This window comes from Heptranchias perlo, chromosome 22 (genome assembly GCF_035084215.1).
Source record: "Heptranchias perlo isolate sHepPer1 chromosome 22, sHepPer1.hap1, whole genome shotgun sequence".
In the NCBI taxonomy this organism is placed as follows: Eukaryota; Metazoa; Chordata; class Chondrichthyes; order Hexanchiformes; family Hexanchidae; genus Heptranchias; species Heptranchias perlo.
In genome coordinates this window covers 45,626,872-45,653,401 of record NC_090346.1, presented here as the reverse complement: position 1 = coordinate 45,653,401, position 26,530 = coordinate 45,626,872, and the positions used below count along the sequence as shown (strand labels likewise).

The following is a 26,530-nucleotide window of genomic DNA, read 5'->3' as shown; positions in this document are numbered from 1 at the left end:
ATAAAAGGAATCCTTTAACCAAATTTAAAAAAGGCCAGTCCAACAGTAAGGTTTGTTATATAAAAAGCAAAAATGATTAGAAGCTGAAAAACAGCTCTTTTTAATTTGAACACTCTTGTTTAAAAATAAACTCAGATAGAATTGCAGGTGGAAAATTTTGTGCCCTCCAAATGGCACGTCGACTTTGTGTTAATGACCAGGGGTCTGAGGGAAAGGCTGATGTGACCATTCCTCCCCTTTATTAATCACCATCTTCTCTGAATAAAAGAGCAACAGGTGGTGTAACGATGCCTGAATTCATGGCTCTGTCGTTATCAATAACCCAGCAGTGAAGAGCAGAGGCCAATGGTATAAACATGATAACCGGAGCATCACTGACATCGATTGCTGTAAGAAAAAAATCTTACTACCAATCAAGCTTGGAAGTAAATATCTCCAGCTCTACAGGCCCTTGGTGAGACCACACCTGGAGTATTGTGTGCAGTTTTGGTCTCCTTGAGAATCCTTATGCTTAGGGACCCTAAAAGAATGCTGACATTACCGCTTGCTAAATAGCTCACGACCACTGTATTGCCACATGCTGAGAGTAGAACAATGGGTCTCAGTCTTTGCAGAGTTATTGTAAACGATTTTACTACACCAGGTTATAGTCCAACAAATTTATTTTAAATTCCACAAGCTTTCGGAGGCTTCCTCCTTCCTCAGGTGAACGGTGTGGAAGGAGGAAGCCTCCGAAAGCTTGTGGGATTTAAAATAAATTTGTTGGACTATAACTTGGTGTTGTAAAATTGTTTACAATTGTCAACCCCAGTCCATCACCGGCATCTCCACATCTTTGCAGAGTTAACGTGCTTAGTTCTCTATTTACACCTCCTGTTAGGCACAGGAGGACTCAATAGATTAGGATGCAGCTGCTGGGTGCAGTAGAGCTAATCACTGGAAGACTGTGCAACTTGAAACAGTCGGAGAGGCGACTGGAGGAATGTACAAGGGGGTTATTTGAAAGTTTCTTAAAGAATAGGCCTCTGTGGCTGATAAGCACCTGGAGGCCATTAATCATTAGGGAGGTGGCAGTAAAACTGGAGGGAGTCACGCTGAAGGAACATTCTGTGGGTTAGAGATAAGGATACAGCCTTTAGTCGTTTTCTGTAACTTAGCCCGTGCTTTTTAACTAAGGCAGGATTGTGAAATGTATGTGTACGTGTACCGCTTATGATTGGCCCTGATGATTGTCAGTCATGCTAATGTTCTTGCTAAAACTGTATAAGAATGTAACCCTTTGTCTGTAACTTTGCTTGCTCTGTTGAACTCGACAGACTCTGGTGGGAGTCACTGTCGAGGCAATAAGACTCAGTCCTGCGCAGAATAAAAGCCTCTGTTTAACTCTGAAGGTGTATTCGACTCAGTGTTTGCTGAACCAGACTGAAGGGTAAAAGAATCCGTTTCGTCATCCTTATATAAGAAAGGATATAGTTGCCATAGAGGGAGTGCAGCGAAGATTCATCAGACTGATTCCTGAGACAGCAGGTCTGTCATATGAGGAGAGATTGGGTTGACAAGCCCTGTATTCACAAGAATTTAGAAGAATGAGAGGGGATCTCATTGAAATGTATAAAATTCTGACGGCTAGACAGACTGGATGCAGGGAAGATGTTTCCCTTGGCTGGGGGGTCCAGAACGAGGGGTCACAGTCTCAGGATACGGGGTAGTACATTTAGGACTGAAATGAGGGGAAATTTCTTCACTCAGAGGGTGGTGAACCTGTGGAATTCTCCACCACAGAAGGCTGTGGAGGCCAAGTCACTGAATATATTTAAGAAGGAGCTAGATAGATTTCTAGACACAGAAGGCATCAAGGGGCATGGGGAGAGAGCGGGAATATGGTATTGAGATAGAGGATCAGCCATGATCATATTGAATGGTGGAGCAGGCTTGAAGGGTTGAACGGCCTACTCCTGCTCCTATTTTCTATGTTCCTATGTGCTTTGTTACTTCACACCCACGATTTGTCCAGTGTTGGTCACCCCTCCCTCCATCTACATATGTGGGGGATTTTGCAATCTGTTGCATAGAATTTTTTTTAAGGCAATCCACTATGTCCCCATTATTTGATCCACAAAGAAGAGTGAAAGACAGGCTCATAGAAGACCAAGGATATCTTCTTCAACCCTGGCTCATGATACTTGTATGACAGCTGCAAAAGGCTGTCAGGCACAGGTACAATGAGCTGCAGTAGTTATCAGTATCATTATAGAAAATACATAGGCAGGATGAAGCAGCACTTCACATGGAAAAATAGCCAGAGGGGAGATGAGGAGACTTTTTTTTAACGCAGCGAGTTGTTATGATCCTGCATGCACTGCCTGAAAGGGTGGCTGAGGTAAGCTCATTTTTAAAAACTTTTTGAATAGGATAGGATTCCTCCTGCGATACAGAATTAAGAATATGATCAATTGTAAGAAAATATCAGAGTTAAAGTTTGTAATATTTGCACTGATCGTAATCTTCCAGATCGGGAATTTTTCCAAGTAAACATGACTTGTATTACACATTGATCATCTGTGAACTTAATATGTAATCTAACCTAAACAGATGGAGTCAATTAATGTTTGTCTGTCTTCCTTTGAATCTGCAAGATTGCCTTATACGAACTTTTGTAGCTTGTAATTTGTAATGGCAGCAACTTTTGGAGAGTTTTTGAACAGAGATTTGGAAGGGTTATTCTTAGTAAACTTGTCTGATGTTCCCTTACAGGCTGGAAATGTACTTTATTCTATAAATTTGCATTATTTTTTATTATAGGGGTAACTCTACCCTATTTATGAGATCACAAAATAGATAAAAATAAACATCACTGTTGTAATGTTTCCTACATTGCAACAGTGACTACACTTCAAAAGTATTTCTGTAGGGAATTCCTTATTTCCTGTGATTCTTGGACACTGGACTAATAGTCAAGCAAAGAAAGTCACCCTCACTCACAGTAGTTTCGTTAATCAAAAGTAATTATTTAATGATGTTATCATTCGTACGAGCATTCATGAAGTAAAATCAAGCCATACAAATGACTTTCCTTTATAAAATCCTGCTATACACTTAATAATTTGCAATGTTATGACTTAACAATTCATACACACATCGGGCAAATCATTAATACACACGCAACCTTTAAACCAAGGCTTTTGCTCATCGTGCCTGAAGGTTGATCAGCTCTTCGGTCTTGGAGGTCCTCTTCTTCTTATGTGATGTTCAACTGCAGTGTGCGTTCCCTGTGACTGCCAGGTCTTTTTATATTGTTTTTTACCAATAGGAAGCAGGATTGGGGAGTGTCACTCTTTTTGTCCAATCACTCCCTGTTGCTATGCCTCAATCATTAACATACCTCAATGATTGACAGTTTAGGCTTTGATCATGTGACCGGAGACCCTTTTGATGGAGAAAAGACCATGTGCCTGAACCATGGAATGTAAAAGGCCCCTTTACTGTCTCTGTTTATGGCCTTTCATGTAGAGATAGTCCCTTTCGTTTCTGCGCACAGGCATTCTTAATAGTCCTGACGTCTCCAATTTTGATTGCTTCAGTGGCTTCAAATCCATTCCTTATACCATTTGACCAGATGCTGGATGCAATACTATTTGATGTTTTACAAATCCCAGTTCTTTGAACAGATTACCAGATAGCAATGAGAGGCCCAATGCCTTTTCACACCTATCATTGCTTTCCCGATCTGAAGCCTTGAAGCTCATATGATCCATCTAGCTTATTTATTTAATAATCTTAGATATCTATCTGCAGTACAATGACCTTGATCCCGAAACTCATACTTTTCCAAAGACATCAGCATCAGTGAGGGAAAACAGGATTTGCGAGAACAAAGTTTACTACATTACTATGTTTGCAGGATTTCGAATATCTTTGTTTAAAAGGGGTACAGTTAACCCTTTCCTTCAAATGTCTTTTGTTAAAGCGGTTATGAACCCCGCACTTCATTGGCTGCTAAACTAATGCAAGTCTTTTGTCTCTCTAAAGGCTGTTCTGTCCACCTTAGTCCATCCATCCAGAATAGCCATTCAGATCCCCATCCAGATGTTGCTTAATTGATTCCTGGGTTTTCATCTCCATTGCCCCACCTGGAAGTTCATCTTCCTCAGCCTAATGCCCGTGTGCACCAACTTCTGGGGCATTCGGTGGGGGAGGAAGGGGCGGTGACGCATAATACCAGGTCTCTCTGTTTGCTTTGCATGTGATGGGCATTTCTGGGACTGAAATGGGGAGGGGGGGGGGTGCAGAGCATTGCTTGTGGGTCAGTTGGAGGTATTAAAATACCACGCAGAAATTATGCCTTCTGTGCCATTGTCCTTACTTCAAGTTGGGCGTGGGTCAGGTTAAGAATGTCCATATAAACAGGGCGTTAGAAGTTGCTAGACTGCACCTAAAAGCCAAAGGTGTATAAAGATCCAGCCAGCAACAATCTGTTTTGCAGAATTTGTTGATATACTTAACATTTAGCAATTTAAAGTTTTCTCACCTATGGTTGCCCTGCACTTTCTGGGACCAGAAGATTTAGAGGGCTGCTTTGGAGTGGCTATATTTCTGTTTCCACCATTCCCATTAGACAATGGATGCCACTTTTGGGATCCACTTGTACTTGTGGTATTTGGAAGTGGAGAAGGAGAATAAGGAAGAACTTTCGGACGTGAGGGGAGTTAGGCAATATCGTAGGAAGGGGCGTCCCACCCGCTGTCACCTGATTATGTTGGTCTTGACTTTACTGAGAAGCAATACCCTCAGAGGCTGCTCGAGGGAGACAGTGACAGAGTTGCACAGCAACAGAGTTGCAGGAAGACTTTGAATCCATCTCCAGGGTAAGCTCACCACTGACAGTGGCAGCTGCGGTGAGGTTTTTTCCAAGACACCACTGGGGGCATCAGTAACCTCATCAATCTGCAATGAATTGCTGCATCAAGCAGGTCATTGATGCGTTTGTTTACAGGAACAAACGATGACATCATTTACATCTTGAGCAATGGAGCCCAACAGGTGAGAGCCCAAAGACTTTTTTTTTAGAATTCCAGGATTCCCAAAGGTCCAGGGTGTCATTAATGGCATGCATACAGCCCTATGTGCTCCGTACATGAACTGCAAGGGCACTTACACCATCAATATCCAGTTTGTGTGTGATACCACAAGTGAACGCCCACTTCCCTGGCAGCAGTCATGATGCATGAATATTACCGTAGTCTACCACGCCTTGATCATTTGCTGACACCCAGCAGATCAAGGGTGGGATACTGGGAAACCAAGGATACCTGTTACCGCCTGCGCTCATAACCCCTCTTTGGTATCCCCGGACACCAGTGGAGCACAGGTAAAATGAGGCGCATGGCTCCATTGGATACATAATCCAGAACACCATACTCATGCTAAGCAGTGATTCCGATGCCTCGGAAAGAAAGAAAGAGCTTGCATTTACATAGTGCCTTTCATGACCTCAGGACATCCCAAATGAAGTACTTCTTGAAGTGACGTCACTGTTGTAATGTAGGAAACGCGGTAGCCGATTGGCGCACAGCAAGGTCCCACAAAGATCAGTAGTTCAGTGTAACCCACCCAAGGTTTCGAGAATAGTCACGGTCTGCTGCATTCTACATAACCTGGAATTGAAAAAGGCACCCACACAGAGCAGCCAACGCAAAAGCCCATTGGTGAGTCGATGGAGGGAGTTGCTGGTCTGTAGTAATAATGGGTTCCAAAGGTGAGAGTTAGTCATTTTGGACTAGATGTTAATATTTGCTTAAAAACTTGTGCATCCTTATTTACATTTATTATCTATTCAAGTGTAGCAACTTTTACCTCAGTTTTCAAGGATCATTTGTAGCGAATGGTCCGACTACTTCTTTCCTTATGCCCAAGGGTTTTCTTTTTGATTCTTTGAATGAAAGTATAATTAATAAATCATGTCTTTCCTGAGCTTGTTTGCTACTGACGTGGCCACATTAGTCCTCTTTTTACTTTTTGCTGTATTCTGTCTGATGTATTTTTATACTGGGTACAAACCATCAGCTGCTTTCAAGCTTCCCCCCGGTCCAGCTCCTCTGCCTTTGATCGGGAACCTGCACATCCTAGACCTGAAAATGCTCTCCAGGAGCCTGATGGAGGTGATATAAGGTTATCTTGGTTAAGTTCGATTGTGTCAATGTACTTGAGAAAGTCATGGGACGAAAGGCTATGAAAGAAACAGACTGTCATGTCTATACTGAGCGATCTTGTATGGTTGGGGCTTTACATGGCAGGCTTGGATCAGTGTGACGGTTGTAAGGTAGATGGTAATGAGAGGACAATATTTCCTTATCTGGCGGCATGCTGAATAAAGTGAACTCATTCTCTATTATTAACTCTTAGTTATTTTTGTCAATCAAAAACACATTAAAGTCTGTGGAGGATGATATTAGGCTGTGGGTAAATTTATAGTTTCGATAAGTACAGGAGTGCGGGGGAGTGGTGTTCCAAAGTCTCACTTCTGGTACTCAGACTTTCTGATGACACAAAGTACAAGCACACCACAAAGAGTGGAGAACTTTCTGGCTTAGAGTTTAGAAGTAAAGCTTTGGAGGTAGATTTCTCACAGAAACAAGAGTAAGCCATTCAGCCCATCGAGTATGTGGAATCTTTTACATCCACCTGAGAGGGCAGACAGGGCCTTGGTTTAACATCTCATCCAAGTCCAAAAGACAGCGGGCACTAAATTGGGCCGTGTAGCGCCCGTTGTTTCGCGCTACATGGCCTCTCCGATATCCAAGATGGCGTCTTGGATGCACATGCACGTTTCCTGCGTGACGTGCGCCAGACGCCATCTTGGTGTAGGAGTTAGCGTAGGCGCAGATAACGAACGCTGGAATCATGAAAAGTAGGGAGAAAATGGCTTCAATCAGTGTGCAACGCTGATTTAAAGTGATAGACCCCATTTTGGGATTTAACGCTCAACTCAACGCACAGTCTTAACCCTGACCATCCGAACGTGTCTTAGAGTGCCTGGAGGACCCCCCACCGGCGCTATTTAAAGGGACCATGCAGGATTTACAGGTTAGTTGCTGGATTATTGCTTCTGGCTACTGAGACATTTGTAACCATTTTTAAAAATTCGTTCATGGGATGTGGGAGTCGCTGGCGAGGCTGGCATTTATTGCCTATCCCTAATTGCCCTTGAGAAGGTGGTGGTGAGCCGCCTTCTTGAACCGCTGCAGTCCATGGGGTGAAGGTTCTCCCACAGTGCAGTTAGGAAGGGAGTTCCAGGATTTTGACCCAGCAACGATGAAGGAACGGCGATATATTTCCAAGTCGGGATGGTGTGTGACTTGGAGGGGAACGTGCAGGTGGTGTTGTTCCCATGTGGCTGCTGCCCTTGTCCTTCTAGGTGATAGAGGTCGCGAGTTTGGGAGGTACTGTCGAAGAAGCCTTGGCGAGTTGCTGCAGCGCATCCTGTGGATGGTACACACTGCAGCCACAGTGTGCCGGTGGTGAAGGGAGTGAATGTTTAGGGTGGTGGATGGGGTGCCAATCAAGCGGGCTGCTTTATCTTGGATGGTGTCAAGCTCCTTGAGTGCTGTTGGAGCTGCACTCATCCAGGCAAGTGGAGAGTATTCCATCACACTCCTGACTTGTGCCTTGTAGATGGTGGAAAGGCTTTGGGAAGTCAGGAGGTGAGTCACTCACCACAGAATACCCAGCCTCTGACCTGCTCCTGTTGCCACAGTATTTATATGGCTGGTCCAGTTAAGTTTCTGGTCAATGGTGACCCCCAGGATGTTGATGGTGGGGGATTCGGCGATGGTAATGCTGTTGAATGTCAAGAGGAGGTGGTTAGACTCTCTCTTGTTGGAGATGGTCATTGCCTGGCACTTGTCTGGCGCGAATGTTACTTGCCACTTATGAGCCCAAGCCTGGATGTTGTCCAGGTCTTGCTGCACGCAGGCTCGGACTGCTTCGTTATTTGAGAGGTTGCAAATGGAACTGAACACTGTGCAATCATCAGCGAACATCCCCATTTCTTACCTTATGATGGAGGGAAGGTCATTGATGAAGCAGCTGAAGATGGTTGGGCCTAGAGGAACTCCTGCAGCAATGCCCTGGGGCTGAGATGATTGGCCTCCAACAACCACTACCATCTTCCTTTGTGCTAGGTATGACTCCTAGACTTCAATACTAGGACGCAGGACATAGCCTAACATTTAGGACGTGCAGGAGTGAAGTGAGGAAATGCTTCTACACGCAAAGGGTGGGAGATGTTTGGAACGCTCTTGTGCAGACGGCAGTTGATGCTAGCTCACTTGTGAATGTTATATCTGAGATTGATAGATTTCTGTGAACCAAGGCTACGGTGGGTATATGGAGTTAGGTCACAGGTCCACCATGATCTCATTGAATGGTGGAACAGGCTCGAGGGGCTAAATGCCACTGCACTTGCTGCCTCTTGATATGTGCCACCTTCTCCTGCAAGAAAGCGAGGCGTGTGCCTGGGTAATGTGCCTGTCATGGTTGAGTAGCTGCCAGTGTGTGTGGCTTGTGAGTTGTGGGTGGGTGGCTTGAAACAGTGGTAATGTGTAAGGGTGAGAGGAAGCATCTGATTGGAAGAGTTGAGTACTGATGGAAAGAGTTTATTGGTAAGTGGGTGATGGGGGTGTAGTGTGTGGTGCAGTTGGTAGGAGACACCACTTGACAGTTGACCTCACTCACCTTGCCCACTCATGTCAAAGCTTTGAACTTCTTCCTGCACTGCATCCATGTTCATGATGCTGTGCGCCTGGCATTGACTTCATCCCCCGCTGCCTCCCACTGTCTTTTGAGTATATGTCTGGAGGGCCTCTTGCCCCACCCCCCTGTGGATATAGGATGTCCCTCCTTCTGTCCACCTCTTGCACCCAAGGTCTACTATGTGCATCAGCAGAGAACCTTGGTGCATGTGCTTTCACAGGCCTGGTACCAACTCAGATCGGCAGATTGGAGGATGTGGAATTTAGTAATGTGCAACCTTTATTCAATGTTTTAACATAACTCATCAGTGTGTAACCATAGGGATGGGATCTGTGTTTTACGTGTGTGATGTCTGATCTCTGTCCAGACTCCATGCAAACAGTAGACTGTTATTTTCAGCAAATAACAGGTACCAGCTACCTTTAAGAGATTTCTACCCTTTAAGAGATGGAGCTCCCTCTGGTGGTGGAAAGTGCAAATTGCATTCATTCCGCATGCAAGGCCTGTAACGGAATGTTGATTGCAGGTAAGCGCCTCCCTTGGGACCAAACTTGCGTCTTGCCTGCCCAGGGTCCGTCGGGCGTGGGCTGTTAGCGCTTCGCGCTACCATCGCCCAGAATGGGCCCTTAACCAATTTTTCTCCCAGCACCTCCAGCAGTGCAGCATTCCCTCAGTGCTGATCTGAAGTGTCAGCCTGGATTATGTGCTCAAGTTTCTGGAGTGGGGGTTTGAACCCACAACCTTCTGACTGAGGGGTGAGAGTGCTACCCCCTGAGCCAAGGCTGACACTTCAGACACAATAAACACAGAAGTGCAGTACCTTATGTAGCAAAATCTATGCTAACGCAATGAACACGATCATGAGGTTACCCAATGAAAATTACAATGTGTACTTTGTTCTATATTATTAAAGAAAGAATGGCTTGCATTTATATAGCGCCTATCACGACCCTAGGGTGTCCCAAAGTGCTTTACAGCCAATGAAGTACTTTTGAAGTATGGTCACTGTTGTAATGTAGGAAATTACTACAATGTAGGAAATTACAACGTATTAATTGACATGGACTAGTCCATCATAGACACAAGACTAACAAGTGTAGCAAATTTCTCAGCCTTAGCTGCGTTTTGTTTAATGATAACATTGCAGAGCTATATTCACTGTGCAAGATTTCAGTACAGCTTAGCAAGTTCATACTCAGTGTGTCACTGACAAGTTTCAGCGTTCAGCTATTCTTTTGAAATAGGAATTTAAAATATCCTCTTTTTATGCCACTGTAGCATTGTCCTCCTCTGCTCAGCTTCTCTTCTGAGAGAGCCCTTGATGAGTCTCATCTATGGTTGTTGGTGCTGTCTGTGGTCATTGTCTTCTTTCTTCGGTCATTACCTTCTTGCCCTACCTTAACTAACCTTGCAAGAATGCTAACTCCCTGTACTGTACACTGTTATAGTACTCTCTGGCCTTAAGCTATTAATTAACAGCTGTGACACACTTTACAAGTTTTCCATGTGTTCGATTCAACTTATCGTTCCTTAATGACAGAACTTGTACTCTTAACACTTTCTGTTGGTGCAGAACTGCTTCAAAAGTTCTTCACAACTTCTTTGTAACTTTCTGCCCTTTCTAGAAAGCTTAGTAACATGTTGCTGGAACCTTCTGAATCAACAGAAAACCCAGGGGTGAAATCGGACATGGATTGGCAGCCCGTTATATGATGCACCTGATATTCCGTTCTATTGAAGTCAACGGAACTGTATATGAGGCGGGACCTCTAACGGGCGACTGATGCGATACCGCCTGTTTTGGGTCCCCGCCCGTGTCTAATTTCACCCGCCCCCCCCCCCCCCACCTTCTTTTTTTATGAACATAATTGCATTGATGGAATTTTTCTTATTCATTTTCAGTTATCAGAGAAGTATGGGTCTGTGTTTACCATTCAACTGGGACTGGAAAAAGTGGTGGTGCTCACGGGGTACGAAACGGTGAAAGAAGCTCTCGTAGACCGTGCGGACGAATTTGCAGAGAGAGCAAAGATCCCAGTGTTAGAAATGCAGGCAGATGGATATGGTAATATGCAGCTCTCCTCTTTCTTATGAATCACTGATATTACGTTTATTTATTAATGAAATGAAGAAGATATTTCAATTACAGATTTGGCTAGCCAGTTACAAGGATGAGCTTAGGCTCCACCAAGAAATGCTAGAGCAGTGAGCCAGTTACTGTGAGGCTGATAGCACAGAGCGAAGTCATATTCATTGTAAAAAGATGTTTCCACCTGTGGGGGAGACCAAAACTAGGGGCCATAAATATAAGATAGTCACTAATAAATCCAATAAGGAATTCAGGAGAAACTTCTTTACCCAGAGAGTGGTGAGAATGTGGAACTCGTCCCCACAAGGAGTAGTTGAGGTGAACAGCATAGATGCATTTAAGGGGAAGCTAGATAAACACATGAGGGAGAAAGGAATAGAAGGACATGCTGATAAGGTTAGATAAAGAGGGGTGGGAGGAGGCTTGTGTGGAGCATGAACACCGGCAGAGATCTGTTGGGTCGAAAGGCTTGTTTCTGTGTTGTAAATTCTTTATAATTCTGTGTAAATTACTACACCAGGGCAACTAGACTGAAACCATTCAAATAAATGAAGGGTGCAATTAGTATACGAGAAACCCAATACTCCCCACTTAGTTCCTGCAAGCACTGGAAACAAAGAAAGTTATTTTCCATTTGATGTGCGTTCTAGGTATTTCTTTTGGACATGGGGAGTCATGGAAACAGATGCGAAGATTTGCTTTAATGAGCCTACGTAATTTTGGAATGGGCAAGAAGACAATTGAAGACAAAATTACAGAGGAAGCTAAATTCCTGGTGCAAGTAATAGAATCTCACCAAGGTTAGAGTTTTTATTTAATTCTGTAATTTTGTTCTGGTTGATATGTTAGTGTCCAACTTGCTTAAGTGCCTTTTGCAGTTCTGTTTTTTATTTCAGGTTTTATTTCATATTTTGAATATTCTGGCCACTGGAGTGTCTGCCCGGTGGATGAACCTATTGCCTTACAGTCTTTCTAGGATTCTGGATAGTAGACTGAAGTACGTGATCAGCTCATCACCATCTCCAAGCCTGATCCTGTGTTCACCCTACATCTACTCATGTGCACTTCCCACAGCGACCACTGTAAGGTGATCAGGAGCGGGAATCCTGGCTGATTTTCCCTTCCCTTACCTAGGGTTGCCGCAGCCAGTTATGTTGCCCATCGCACTATTCGAAGAAGAGTAGGGCAGGACAAAGCAGCCCGCTTCATTGGCACCCCATCCACCACCCTAAACATTCACTCCCTTCACCACCGGCGCACAGTGGCTGCAGGGTGTACCATCCACAGGATGCACTGCAGCAACTCGCCAAGGCTTCTTCGACAGCACCTCCCAAACCCGTGACCTCTACCACCTAGAAGGACAAGGGCAGCAGGCACATGGGAACAACACCACCTGCACGTTCCCCTCCAAGTCACACACCATCCCGACTTGGAAATATATCGCCGTTCCTTCATCGTCGCTGGGTCAAAATCCTGGAACTCCCTTCCTAACAGCACTGTGGGAGAACCTTCACCACACGGACTGCAGCGGTTCAAGAAGGCGGCTCACCACCACCTTCTCAAGGGGCAATTAGGGATGGGCAATAAATGTTGGCCTCGCCAGCGACGCCCACATCCCAAGAACGAATAAAAAAAAAGTTCTTCCCGGTGTCCTGGCCAATATTTATCCCTCAAGCAACATCACGAAAACAGATGATCTGGTCATTGCTGTTTGTGGGATCTTGCTGTGCAGAAATTGGCTGCCGCATTCCCTGCATTACAACTGTGACTACACTTGAAAAAGCACTTCATTGGTTGTAAATGGCTTTGGGACGTCCTGAGGTCGTGAAAGGCGCAGTTTAAATGCAAGTTCTTTCTTTCTTCTGCTGTTCTGGCAAAGTTCATTGCAAACCAAAATGTGGGATCTTCCTGATCTGTGTGACTCAGAAACAATCACCGGGTCATCATAGGAACTGAAGATATAACAATCTAAAATATCTGAAGGAATTAAAATGTATCTCCATTCTGTTTTCAGACTAACGTTAAATTGCACGTTGATATGTTTTTGTTGGCAGGCCAGCCCTTTGATACAACTGTTACTGTCACCTCTGCCATGGCCAACATTATCTGCTCTATAGTTTTTGGAGAACGGTTTGACTATGAGGACAAAATATTTCTTACTATAACAAAGCTGATACGTGAAAATTTTAATCTACTTGGAACTTCTAGAGTCCAGGTATCTGTCCAATGTTATAATAGAATTCAGATTAATGTTTAAATATTTAGAATGGCAAAATTAACCTTCATACTGTTGATAGGTGCAAGTAAACTTCAAACTTCCTGGGCCAGGCATTATTTAAACGTTTCCAGTACATAAGCTAAAAATAAATATTGTTACATTGATAAAACTTTTTTCCAGATAAATTTCTGATTTTTCTTTGTCCTCTTCTTGAGATTCAGCCCGGTCTTTACTGCCTTCCACACCTGTGTGCTCGTGTTATCCCCTCCTTTTGACTCATGCCTTGGGGCTTGAACTAGTTCAATTAGGAAACTCATTACAATCCAAAATGGGTATGTTTTTTTTTTATTCGTTCACGGGATGTGGGCGTCGCTGGCGAGGCCAGCATTTATTGCCCATCCCTAATTGCCCTTGAGAATGTCTCAGGTGAAACAAATAAACATGCAAAATAAAATGTGCTGCATGATGTTGAGAAAAATGCCACAACTCAAACTATATTCTGCAACCATTAAGTGATACATTTTGGCAGGAAGAACGAAGAGAGGTAATATAAATTAAAGGGTGCAATTCTAAAGGAAGTGCAGGAACAGAGAGACCTGGGGGTATATGTGCACAAATCTATGAAGGTGGCAGGACAGGTTGAGAAAGGGGTTAAAAAAGCATACGGGATGCTGGGCTTTATAAATAGAGGCATAGAGTACAAAAGCAAGGAAGCTATGTTGAACCTTTATAAAACACTGGTTCGGCCACAACTGGAGTATTGTGTCCAATTCTGGGCACCGCACTTTAGAAAGGATGTGATGGCCTTAGAGAGGGTACAGAAAAGATTTACTTTAATGGTTCCAGGGATGAGGGACTTCAGTTACGTGGACAGACTGGAGAAGCTGGGATTGTTCTCCTTAGAGCAGAGAAGGTTGAGAGGAGATTTGATAGAAGTGTTTAAAATCATGACAGGTTTAGATAAAGTAAATAAAGAGAAATTGTTCCCATTGGCGGAAGGGCCGAGAACCAGAGGACACAGATTTAAGGTGATTGGCAAAAGAACCAGAGGCGACATGAGGAAAAACTTTTTTACGCAGCGAGTAGTTATGATCTGGAATGCGCTGCCTGAAAGGGTGGTGGATGCAGATTCAATCGGGGCTTTCAAAAAGGAATTGGATAAATATTTGAAGAGAAAAAATTTGCCGGGCTACGGGGAAAGAGCGGGGGAATGGGACTAACTGGATTGCTCTTACAAAAAGCCGGCAAGACACCATCTTGGGTGTTCGAGATGCCGCCTAACGCTGAAACAACGGGCACTACACCGTCGAATTTAGCACCCTAAGGGGTAATTTAAGATCAATTATTTGGAAAAACTCACAGGTTTAAAAAAAATGCATTTAAAGTGTGTCTTAGATAAATAGTACATAGAATTTACAGCACAGAAACAGGCCATTCTGCCCAACTGGTCTATGCTGGTGTTTATGCTCCACACGAGCTTCCTCCCACCTCACATTTCATCTCAACCTATCAACATAACCTTCTATTCCTTTCTCCCACGTGTACTTATCTAGCTTCCCCTTAAACGTATCCATGTTCATTCTCTGTTACATGCAATGTTACATTCGTTTGATCATCTCTGAGGAACTGAACATGTTCTATATTCCACAGATGTACAATGCTTTTCCTTTCCTTGGGTTTCTGCCTGGAACTCACAAGAAGATCTTTGAAAATAGAACACAGATGGTTCGGCTTATCCTCAATTTCTACAAAGAACATCAGAAAACTCTGAACGTGAATGATATAGGGAGCTTAATCGATGCTTTCTTGGTAAAACAGCAAGAGGTACCCTAATGCTTTTTGATTTTTTTTAAAAAGCATCCTCAGTATAAGCTGTGTTCAACAATGGACATTATATCACTGTAACCAGACAGCACCTTTAGACTAGGCATGTGGAATTGTGCAATGGCTGCTGGATAGTCCAGTTAGATGTTGCAGAAAGATCCAAACTCTGCTGACTGGACAGAAAAAATTCAAGGAGGGGGTGAAATTCGATGTGGGTGCGGATGCAAAAACGGGCGGGTATCGCATCTGCCGCCAGTTATACGCCTCGCCCGGTAATCAATTCCATTGAAGTCAGATGAAGCGTTAAACCGAGGTCCCCCGTCTGCCCTCTCAGGTCGACGTAAAAGATCCCATTGGCACTATTCCGAAGAAGAGCAGGGGAGTTCTCCCCGGTGTCCCGGCCAATATTTATCCCTCGACTAACACCACAAATACAGATGATCTGGCCATTATCACATTGCTGTTTGTGGGACCTTGCTGTGCGCAAATTGGCTGCTGCGTTTCCCACGTTACAACAGCGACTACACTTCAAAAAGTACTTAATTGGCTGTAAAGCGCTTTGGGACGTCCGGAGGTCATGAAAGTTGCTGTAGAAATGCAAGTCTATCTTTCTATCTTTGCTTTCAGTAAAACTGAATATTGGACAGGTCTTTTAACGGGTGGCAGATGCACTACTGTTCACTTTGTGTCCCCCGCCCAAGTTGAATTTTACCCCCAAGATTTGTTCTCATGCAGTCTGTTTACATAGCATACTAAAGATATCTGAGGCAGAACACCCTGACTGCACCAGCCTTTTCTCCAATTCAACAGCTGGAATTGGGCAATTCTATTGCCTCAGTGACTTTTGCAGAGCCCTCTCAGCCTGAGTCCAGTCCAACCTCCAAATTGGTCCTGAGCTAAAGTAAACCACCACGAGATGTGGGCAGGTTTTGTACTTGAACCAATTTGAAGGCAATCCAATATGAAGGATGCCCAGATTTGGTGCTGATGTATCTAGCCCACCACATCCATTGTGTTCTGGCTATTATATTAACTTTTTTAAATTATCCTGCAGATATTGGACGCAACATAAAAATGACCCATTGTCTTGTTGTTCTATCAGTGGTGGAATTGACTCCTACCCCACTCAGTCTGTCAATGCAGACTTACATACCAAGCATTAGTTATGCTTTGCTAACAAGATTTTTTATCTTGAAGAAAGATTTGAATTAGATAAATATTTGAAGGGGAAAAAATTGCAGAGCAATGGGGAAAGAACGGGGGAGTGGGACTAATTGGCTCGATCGTTCAAAGGGCCGGCACAGGCACGGTGGGCCAAATGGCCTCCTTCTGTGCATAATGATTCAATGATTCTGTGATTTACCGTTTGCTTTCAGCTGAGTATCGAATGTTCATAATGAGATTTTAAAATGATGAATATTAATTGAACAGGGTAAATATTTGTGCAGATGGGCTCAAAAATTATGAGGGTGGGGTCAAAGGTTAGGGAGGGACATTTATGCCAACCTACCACTATGAATTGCTGACTAGGTGGGAAAGTGTCTTTGGTCTCTTATAGAGCAGCCTAGATAAGCATAATCGCCTTTTCTCATTCCAGGCTTTCTTATACACAAGGCTGACTCTGATGCTTCCAAATTAAATGAATTTCATGTTGTGTATTTTTATTTTCAAGGAATCAAAGAACTCAGATTCCTATTTCCATGACAACAACTTGGTGACTTCAGTAACAAACTTGTTTGCAGCTGGGACAGATACTTCCTCTTCCACACTGCGCTGGGCTATTCTGCTGATGATGAAGTACCCAGAGATTCAGAGTAAGGGTTTTTTAAAAATTTAATTATCAATGCATTTACCTGAGTAGGATATAACTTTGAAAAAGTTCATACATGGCATTTCAAAATTGTAAAACAATTGCAAGATGAGGTATAATTATTTACATTAAGGAATGGGCCAATATCACAACTTAATTAATAGTTCTAATTAATGGGACTTGAGCACATAATCTAGGCTGACACTTCAGTGCAGCACTGAAGGGAGTGCTGCACTACCAGATGTGCCGTCTTCCAGATGAGACGTTAAACCGAGGCCCCGTCTGCCCTCTCAGGTGAATGTAAAACATCCCATGACACTATTCAAAGAAAAGCAGGGAGTTCTCCTGGAGTCCTGACCAATATTTATCCCTTAAGCAACATCGCTAAAAAAATAGATTAACTGGTCATTTATCTCATTGATGCTTGTGGGACCTTGCTGTATACAAATTTGCTACCATGCTTCTCTACATTGCAACAATGATTACTCTCCCATTGGCTGTGAAGTCCATTGGAAGGCTATGAAAGGTGCTATATAAAAAGTACAATTGATTATTGTGTTTTAAGTTCAAAATTTCCAGCATTTTTTCAAATAACTCTTAGGCTGCCCGCAGGAATAGAAAAATGAAAGCTCCCATAAGAACATAAGAAATAGGAGCAGGAGTAGGCCATACAGCCCCTCGAGCCTGCTCCGTCATTCAGTAAGATCATGACTGATCTTCTACCTCAACTCCACTTTCCCGCCTGATCCCCATATCCCTTGAATCCCTTAGATTCCAAAAATCTATCGATCTCAGCCTTGAATATACTCAACGGCTGAGCATCCACTGCTCTCTGGGGTACAGAATTCCAAAGATTCACAACCCTCTGTGTGAAGAAATTACTCCTCATCTCAGTCCTAAAAGGCCGACCCTTTATCCTGAAACTGTGCTCCCAAGTTCTAGACTCTCCAGCCAAGGGAAGCAGCCTCTCAGCATCTACCCGGTCAAGCCCTCTCAGAATCTTATATGTTTCAATGAGATCACCTCTCATTCTTCTAAACTCCAGAGAGTATAGGTCCATCCTACTCAATCTCTCCTCGTAGGACAACCCTCTCACCCCAGGAGCTATTAGCTCACGTACTGTCACACTGAGACTGACACTAATAGTGGATTAATACAGCAATCCAAATGTCAGCAAGAGTTTTACTGCTATAGTATTATCCTTGAATTGAAAAGCACTTATTTGTAAATATAATAAAACATTTTGGACAGGTTAATTCTGTTCACTCCGTTGTCCCTTTTCCTCCATCCTCTTGTCTTGTTCCGCGTCCTAACTTTAAAGTTTAACTTTAATTTCTCTCTATTTAATTTAACCTAACTTGTCGTTTCTAACATTTTACTCTGCCTATTCTCTTCATCCCGGGCATAACTGTTCACTTCAGAGTTGGAAACGACTTCCAAAAATTGTTCCTTGATTAGCTGAATACTAGTTTTTTTTCAGCCAAGCAAAAAGTCTGAAGATCGATGTGAGTCTTTGCTACAGGAAGGAACGAGGAAACTAATTAGTAGCCCAAGAGCCCAATTTATCTTTGGCACAGCAAGGATTCAAGTTAGACATAATTATTCTTAACTTTTTTTCATACATATGCGATCATCATGATGAGATCTTCAAATTTAATCCCTCTTCAATCTTTTATTCCTGTCTTCATTGTTCAAACAACAGCATTTCATAACTGCAACATTTTGAATGAAGTCTATATTCATTTCAATAATAATTTTCATGGTTGTTTTTAAACAGGAGTTAATCAACAATCAAATATTTCCAATCTTGAAAGAATACAGCAAATTAAATAAATAAATGCAACATTCATTGATAAGTTCACGTCAGTAGAGGCCTTGCAGAAACAGATGTGAATTAGGAAATTTTAAATTTATATTCTTGACCAACTCCCTCTTAATGAACAGGTTAGCCAGTAAAAAGACGTACTGAAGTTGCTGTGTTCTTTCATGAATGGAAATATTGTAGAAACTGAAGTATTTTTCCCCTTAAGGAAGCGTTCATGAGGAAATTGAAAGAGTTATTGGAACAGAGAGACCGCCCAGAATGGAAGATCGGAGAGGAATGCCATACACTGATGCAGTGTTGCATGAGATCCAAAGATTTGCTAACATCATCCCAATGAATATTCCACATGCAACGACCGTGGATACCCACTTCAGAGGGTTTTTCATTCCGAAGGTAAAGTCTTCAAATAAGATTTCAAAATAATGTTTCAGTTCTATGCTTCATGAGTAATTTCTAATATCTTTCAACTGCTAATTCCAAACTTCCACATGTAGGGATGATTAATGTGTGCCTGAAGCCAAGCCCCTATTAAGATTGGAAATTTCATCTTTGGGACACATTAAAATAAGAATCATTAGCTAAAAAAAGCACAGTCACAATATGTATAATCAACAAAGAAAATATATCAACTATGTCTTTGTATGTCTAGGATTTAACACATGATGCCAAATTTTGCTTGTTCGAGTTGTCCTACATTAATCAACTTGAATCATATTTATTGGTGCTGAAATAGGTTAGGCTGTTTACAGACCTAGGAATCTTAATGGACTCAACGCTGAATGTACAGTCGCAATGAACAAAGTCAGTAGAATATTGAACTACATACAGTGGAATATAAGTTAGAGGAGGTCATGATTAACATTAAACTACAGAGCACTGGTCAGACCTCACCTTGAGTTTCTGGGCTCGATTTTAGGAGGGAGGCGGGTTGGCAGCGGGGGGTTGACTGGGCGCGTGGGTAACCCGCCCAGTGAATTCGGGGTGCTCCCCACGGGATCACAGCCTAATTGAAGCCACTTACCTTGGCTTCTGGGTTTCGCGCTGGAAAGCTGCGCAGAGGGCGGACTGCGCACCCACATCATCGGCTGTCGGCTGGAGGAGCCCTATTTAAAGGGGCAGTCCTCCACTGACTGATGCTGCAGAAAGGAGCCAAAATTACAGCATGAAGCAGCCCAGGGGGAAGGCTGCTCCCAGGTTTAATGATGCCTCACTCCAGGTCCTACTGGATGGGGTGAGGAGGAGGGAGAGGACAGAGATCTTCTCCCCGGCGGACGGGATGAAGTGGCCTGCCTCTGCCACCAAGAAGGGCTGGCTCGAGGTGGCAGAGGAGGTCACCAGCACCACCAACATACCACGCAGCTGCATACAGTGCAGGAGGCGCTTCAATGACCTAAGTAGGTCAGCCGAAGTGAGTACACTTACTCTTTCCCCTACACTCCGTCTGCCACATCACTGCCCCCACCCCACATCTCCTTCTGCACTGCCAACACCACTATATCACATCACTCCTCACACCCACTCAAAGCTCATCCTCATCTTACCTGCACTTACTCACCTCACCAGTACTCATCCCACCACTACCACTCAATCCAATCTTCATACAATCTCATGGCTCCGTCTCATACTCACCCTCTCATGCATCTCTTTCACGGTCAGCCTCAATCAACCGCTACCTGTGCTGCAGCCACAGGGCATGCATCACATATGTGCAGTAGGAAGCGTAAGGCAAACGTGTCGTGAGCATGAAGGAGATGCACAAGGGTGTTTGAGGGTTTGTCATGGTTTTTACTTATATTTGATTTCTGATCAACTCACATTACATATTATATTGTCACCACTACTGCCACGTCTTTGCAAATCTTGTCTGGTTTGTTCAATAATGCCCTTTCCTGAGGATCACCATGAAGACCCACAACTGATGCCACCCATTGTGTCACTGCAGAGTGGGTGTAGGTGTGTTTGCAGGGCTTTTTTGTGCAGACGACTGAGAGATGTCGGCGATGTCCCTGGTGGCACCCTGGAAGGATGCGGAGGAGAAGTTGTTGAGTGTTGAGGGCAGTGGTGACTTTGACAGTGACAGGTAAGAATGTGGTGCTCGAGCCAGCCGGGAGCAGCTCAGCATGAAGGAATCTTACAACTCCAGGTTATAGTCCAACAGTTTTATTTAAAAATCACAAGCTTTCGGAGGCTTTCTCCTTCGTCAGGTGAGTGTCGCTCACCTGACGAAGGAGAAAGCCTCCGAAAGCTTGTGATTTTCAAATAAAACTGTTGGACTATAACCTAGTGTTGTAAGATTCCTTACATTTGTACACCCCAGTCCATCACCGGCATCTCCACATCACAGCATGAAGGAGGCTGCAGAGGTCCACGACTACATGTCGAGTGACACTGAGCCTCCGTGTGCACTGCTCCTCAGAGAGGTCCAGGAAGCTGAGCCTCGGTCTGTAGACCCTGTGGCGAGGGTAGTGCCTTCTGCGACGCATCTCTCTCTGCAGTTGCCCTCCCTCCTGCTGTGCAGGTGGATATGTCAGAGCACTGTGTTGTGGAGCTCCATGTGTCAGAGGTGGACGGCATGGTCGGCGAGGCTGGTGATGCTGTTCGTCCTCCGAGGAGGTCATGACTGCAGCTATGGCGGCCCCCGTCCGGAAGATGTACGTTTGAGGGGGTCCGCAACGTAGGTACATGTGTCTGCACACCGGGGTTGAGGTTGCAAGTTTGTGAATTTTATTGTTAGGAGGAGGGTGGTGGAGGCCAAACTTTGTCCAATGTGACAGAGTGACCTCCTGCAATGAGTGAGGGTCTCCCCCCACACCTGTCAAATGGACCTTTGCAGCTGCTACAAGCTGGTGGCTGCAACACGTCCATTTCAACTGGGAGTGTTTCCCCCAGTAGGGGAGACACGCTCAGTTGAGCTGAAAATCCCACCCCTCCTAAAATATCCTACAAATCAGGTCTGCAAAGGACCTGAACTATCTAATTAATTGGTTTAAGTGGGATCCCGACTGCTTTAATTGCCGGCAGGAGTCCCGTATGGGGGGGGGAGCTGCGCGCGCATCAAAGCGCGTCACTGAGGAATCCGGAAGTGGGCAGGTTGGAGCCGGGCTCCGGACCCTCCCCGGGAATCCCCGATTTTCGGAGCCCCCCCCCGCCACGAACCCGCCGTCTCGGACGTCCGAAAATCGAGCCCTCTGTGTCTGGTTCTGGGTGCAAGGGACAGAAACAAGGGAGACATTCAAGCATCGGGGGCAGTGCTGAGAAGTCCTGAAAAACTGAGCTCCAGTGTTGAAAGTCTGTGTTATGAGGAAAGACTGGAGCTCGGGCTTTTTAGCCTGGAAGGCAGGTGCCTGAGAAGTGATCGTAGAGAAGTACAAAAGATAGTTAAGGGAATGGAAAAGGTAAATCTGGAATATTACTTTAAATTAAAGTGTGAGAGTAGGACAAGGGGACACAACTAGTAAATTTAAGACTGATATTAGGAAGTTATTCTTCACTCAATACATGGAATGAACTCTTAGATAGAATAGTGCAGGCAAAAATCCTGGAATCATTGAAGATACAATAGGAAGCTACAATTTGGGGACTTGGGGTCTTCCTTGATGAATGAACTAAGATGGACAGAATGGCCTTCCTCATCTTAAGTACTTGTGAATTCAAAAGATATTTCCAATGGGGTGGCTTCTCTAACAGGCGGGTAATCCGTTTCTGCCAGATTGGCACCTAGGCAGTGAAGAGGACAATTTACCCCAGTGATGCAGCCTACAGCTGCATAAGTTGCTTCATTGCAGTGTTTGTGCAACTGCCAATTGAATGTTTTCTCTGCTTCTTATTGTGCCTGTTGCTTCCGGCAGGAATAAGCCTAACAGCTATGGGTGAGATTTTCACAACGTTGGGGTTTTTTTTTTGATTTAAAGGGCATGCAGGTGATTCCATTGCTATCCTCGGTGCTGTACGATAAAACTCAGTGGGAGAAACCAAATGAGTTCAACCCATCTCACTTTCTGGATGCGGAGGGGAAGTTTGTGAAGAGAGATGCCTTCATGCCTTTCTCTGCAGGTATCAACTGAATAGATTATTTTAATAAAACCGTTTTTTATATCGTCATAATTTATCTAGAGCTGGACACATTGCTTTATTTGCATCGGTTAGTGGACATTCCATTGCCAATTATTTTCCTAGGTTATTTTTAAAAATAAAATAAAGTAATTCAATACACTATTAGGGAAATATGATCGCTTAGGCTTCAGGTTTCATCAACAATCTCTAAAATTAAGTTTGAATTGTCCTTTATGTCTAATATATAATTAAAAATGGTGTCGGTGTGAATGCCTCAGTGTATCAACAGAGGGTTTCAACTTGCTTTCTGATTCGCTCTGAGTTAATCACATGATATTATTGATCATGTGGTTAGCTGGACCTAATCAGATTGGAGGATCACGTCCCACAGGAAACACAAATGGCAGCCATTACACTTTCACACCAAGGTTGGAATAATTCCAACTATTCACAAGTTGTAGCTGAAAATTTAATTAAATACGCTGAAGTAATTGTAAAAAAATTTAAAATTCATGTTGTAATTGAACTTTTAAGTAAGTTAAAAAGGCTTGAATTTGGTTATGCCTTGAATCGACTAGGGAATCAAGATTTATAAGTAAACACAGTCTCAGCTGATTTTATTGGTGACTGTATAAAGTTTTAAAATGTCACTTGAAAATGGATTCGCCACTTCGCAGAGCACGGTGCTGGAACTCTTTCTGAATTTATTTCCTTCTGTATTTCAAAGGGCGACGGATTTGCATTGGGGAAAGCCTAGCCAGGATGGAGCTCTTTCTGTTCTTTACAACACTGATGCAGAGATTTGCCTTCCATGCTGTGCCGGGAGCCTCCTTGGATCTCACCCCGTGTGTCGGCCTTACTCTATGCCCAAAGCCTCACCAAGTGTGTGCCGTACTCTGCTAACAAACACAGAGGGTTGCCAACCCTCCAGGGTTGCCCTGGGGTCTCCAGCAATTGAAGATTAATTTCCTGCTGCGAGCAACTCCTGGGAGAACAAATCATAGGGGCATTAAAAAATGACGTTTTTTTCATATTCATTGAACATTTTTGTTTATTAGTTATAGAAATATTGGAAAATGGGGGGAACAAAAAGCGGTTTGACTGGTCAGGGCTGTTGGAGGCAGGAGCTGATGTGATGAAACCTCCAGGAATACGTACAACCAGAGTTGGCAACCCTGACAGCTCAGTATCTATCAATCTTCACATCGAGGAAACATTCATTCTATATATATATATGATTCATTCTATATATATATATATTAAAAAAAAGCAAAATACTGCGGATGCTGGAATTCTGAAATAAAAACAGTAAATGCTGGAAACACTCAGCAGGTCCGGCAGCATCTGTGGAGAGAGAAAGAGAGTTAATGTTTCAGGCCGATGACCCTTCATCAGAAGTGGAAGATGTTAGAGATTAAACAGAGCTAGGGAAAATGGGGAGGGGGGCAGGAAAAGAACAAAGGGAAGAGGTCCGTGATGGGGTGGAGGGCATTGATGAAAGGGATGATGGTGCAAGGCAAAAAGGGGGTGATAATGAAACGTGTGAAGAAACAAAAGATGGGTCCAGAGGAGGTGCAAGTGGATACAGCTTAATTATATATCCTGTCAATGCTTGTTTCTGTGTGCTGTTTCACACTCTGAGCGTGTTATAAAGATATTGAACAAAAAATTGAACGACAGTCAGGTGTACCCTCACAAGAAAGATGCTGCAATTTCTTACAGCGCATGCAATCAAAGAACTTTTCTTTCCCCCCACCCCCCCAAAATTTATTTTATCCCCTTTGCATCCTCCTGAGCCACTCCCCCCATTAGAGAGTGCGCCTATATTTTCTCTCAATTCCACTCTGTGGTCAAGGAGTCCGACAGTGTAACTCCTGTCGATCTGCTATCCCCCCCACGGAGTGGGAAATTCCACTGTATAATTCTGCTGTCATTATCCCTCCAGATTGCTGGTCATTCAGGCTCTGTTCAGTGATTCACCTGATAATTGTGGAGAGATCAGAAACTTCATCCCTGATCAAAGATCAGTCAAGGTTGAAATACGAACGGAAAATGCTGGGGAGGGCTGACCTTTCTCTGTTCTAATGCTGATGAAGCTACTGTGTATTTTCACCACTTTGATATAATTCAGTCAGGGTTGGATATGGGCATCCAGAGGGTAGAGCACTAGCATTTTGTGTTTCTTGATCACTGAATTACACATAGTTATCTTTAAGCTTACTTTGATTGCAAATGAACAGCACACTTCGGTGTTGTAGAACTGTTCTATAGTTACCTCCTATGATAGTTTTATTGAGAGAAAAATTGCAGGGCTATGAGCAAAGAGCAGGGGAGTGGGACTAGGTGGGTAGCTCTTACAAAGAGCCAGCACAGGTGTGATGGGCCAAATGGCCTCCTTCCATACTCTGTGATTCTGTGCGCATTATGAAGAATACATGCCTAATTTTACACAATCAGAAATTCGAAGCTGCACTTCTAATTTGAGAAATACTGTGATTTTAACTGCACTAAATGGCAGCATCGTAATGCAGTCTAATATCGTGGTGCAAACCCATTGTGGACCTCGTGGGTAAATCTTAACCTTTAGTATTCCAGGCACGCGCTGGGAGCCCATATTGGAAATTTGGGCACATGCCCGATTTGTGGGCCCAGGAATTGCCATCCATTAACGGTAATGGATAGAAAATTATGGGGCTCTGAGTTGAATGTGCCCAAATTCCCAATATGGATTCCCAGCACAAGAAGCTGTGCTAAAGATAAGGGACACCACTTGCACCCATTTTGTTATGGTGTATATTGCCAGCCATTTATCTTCAGCGTTAAACTTGCTTCCATAATGTCAGTTTAGTAGTCCCCACTGTCTAGTGCTAATGATCAAACATTTATTTTATAGTGTATGTGATTTTTCTAGTTCTGTACATCTCTATCTGTATAATGTATTAAAAATCTTTTGCCCATCAATTCTTCCCATCTTCAAAACCTTACTTCCTGTTGTCAGCTTTATAAATTGCTACGATTGGCGTAGCAACGGGCAGTTGAAAAGACTATCTGTAATCACCAGGCATTGTTCTGTGATTTATAAATGCGATAGGTTTGAGGATTTCATTTCCACATTCACCTGAGGAAGGAGGAAGCCTCCCAAAGCTTGTGGATTTTAAAATAAAATTGTTGGACTATAACTTGGTGTTGTAAAATTGTTTACGATTGGCGTAGCAATTGTAGCAATGTAATTACTCCCTACCACCTCTGTAGCACCTCAGTTTGGCGTCTCCCAGCTCCTCAGCCTTTGCTGCAGAGAAACCCCTGAGCTCCAGCCAATTCTCCGCTTCCCAAATTGCTGCTGTACACCTAAATTATCACATAAAATCATACAAAATAAGGACAGAATGCATGACGTTAAAATGGGGAGCACATTATGTCTGCACGCCCTGCTCCTACGAACCTCGGCTTCACCCGAAGCCTACCCTTGGTCTTAGCTCCCCCGTGTGTGATGTTACAGGAGATCGACTAGTATGTTGTTAAAACGGTACATCTGTCGGGTCTTTCATTGAAAAATCTTATGTAGACATCGGCCCATGGAGTTCTGTATGTCCGCGCCCACCCGTCAGGTTTGTATGTAACCCCTTTGTGACGCCTGTTGTTGGCGCTCTAATTGGTTTCCAATGCTGATGGCGGCACAGAATGCATGACTTTAAAATGTAGACTGAAGCACCCTGGTCAAATTATCCACCTCAACCCTGCTTCACTCGAAGACTATGCTTGGTTTTGACTCCCACAGGACATTGACTAGTAGTTCTAAGTATAAAGTGGTGTCTTGTTTAAGTATTTAAAATTATGCATGTAAATATAAGCATTAAAAAATGATATTGCACATCAACTGGAATCTTTTCTGTTCCTGTAGTTTATTGAAACGAGATTCTGGAAAATCCAAAGACGATAACACGGAAAATGTTTTCAGTT

At 43.6% G+C, this 26,530-nt stretch overlaps 1 protein-coding gene across 1 annotated transcript in view; it reads left to right on the top strand.

Annotated features, from left to right (window-relative positions):
- LOC137340552 (uncharacterized) overlaps window positions 1-26,447 on the top strand; it is a 59,312-nt gene extending 32,865 nt beyond the window's left edge. The window contains exons 10-18 of the mRNA XM_068003068.1: window positions 5,953-6,158; window positions 10,654-10,816; window positions 11,491-11,640; window positions 12,895-13,055; window positions 14,709-14,882; window positions 16,555-16,696; window positions 18,723-18,910; window positions 22,429-22,570; window positions 23,298-26,447. Coding sequence (XP_067859169.1) covers window positions 5,953-6,158; window positions 10,654-10,816; window positions 11,491-11,640; window positions 12,895-13,055; window positions 14,709-14,882; window positions 16,555-16,696; window positions 18,723-18,910; window positions 22,429-22,570; window positions 23,298-23,473 — 1,502 coding nt within the window. The 3' untranslated portion in view covers window positions 23,474-26,447. The remainder of the gene's footprint in view (window positions 1-5,952; window positions 6,159-10,653; window positions 10,817-11,490; window positions 11,641-12,894; window positions 13,056-14,708; window positions 14,883-16,554; window positions 16,697-18,722; window positions 18,911-22,428; window positions 22,571-23,297) is intronic.
- The last annotated feature ends 83 nt before the right edge of the window (window positions 26,448-26,530 follow it).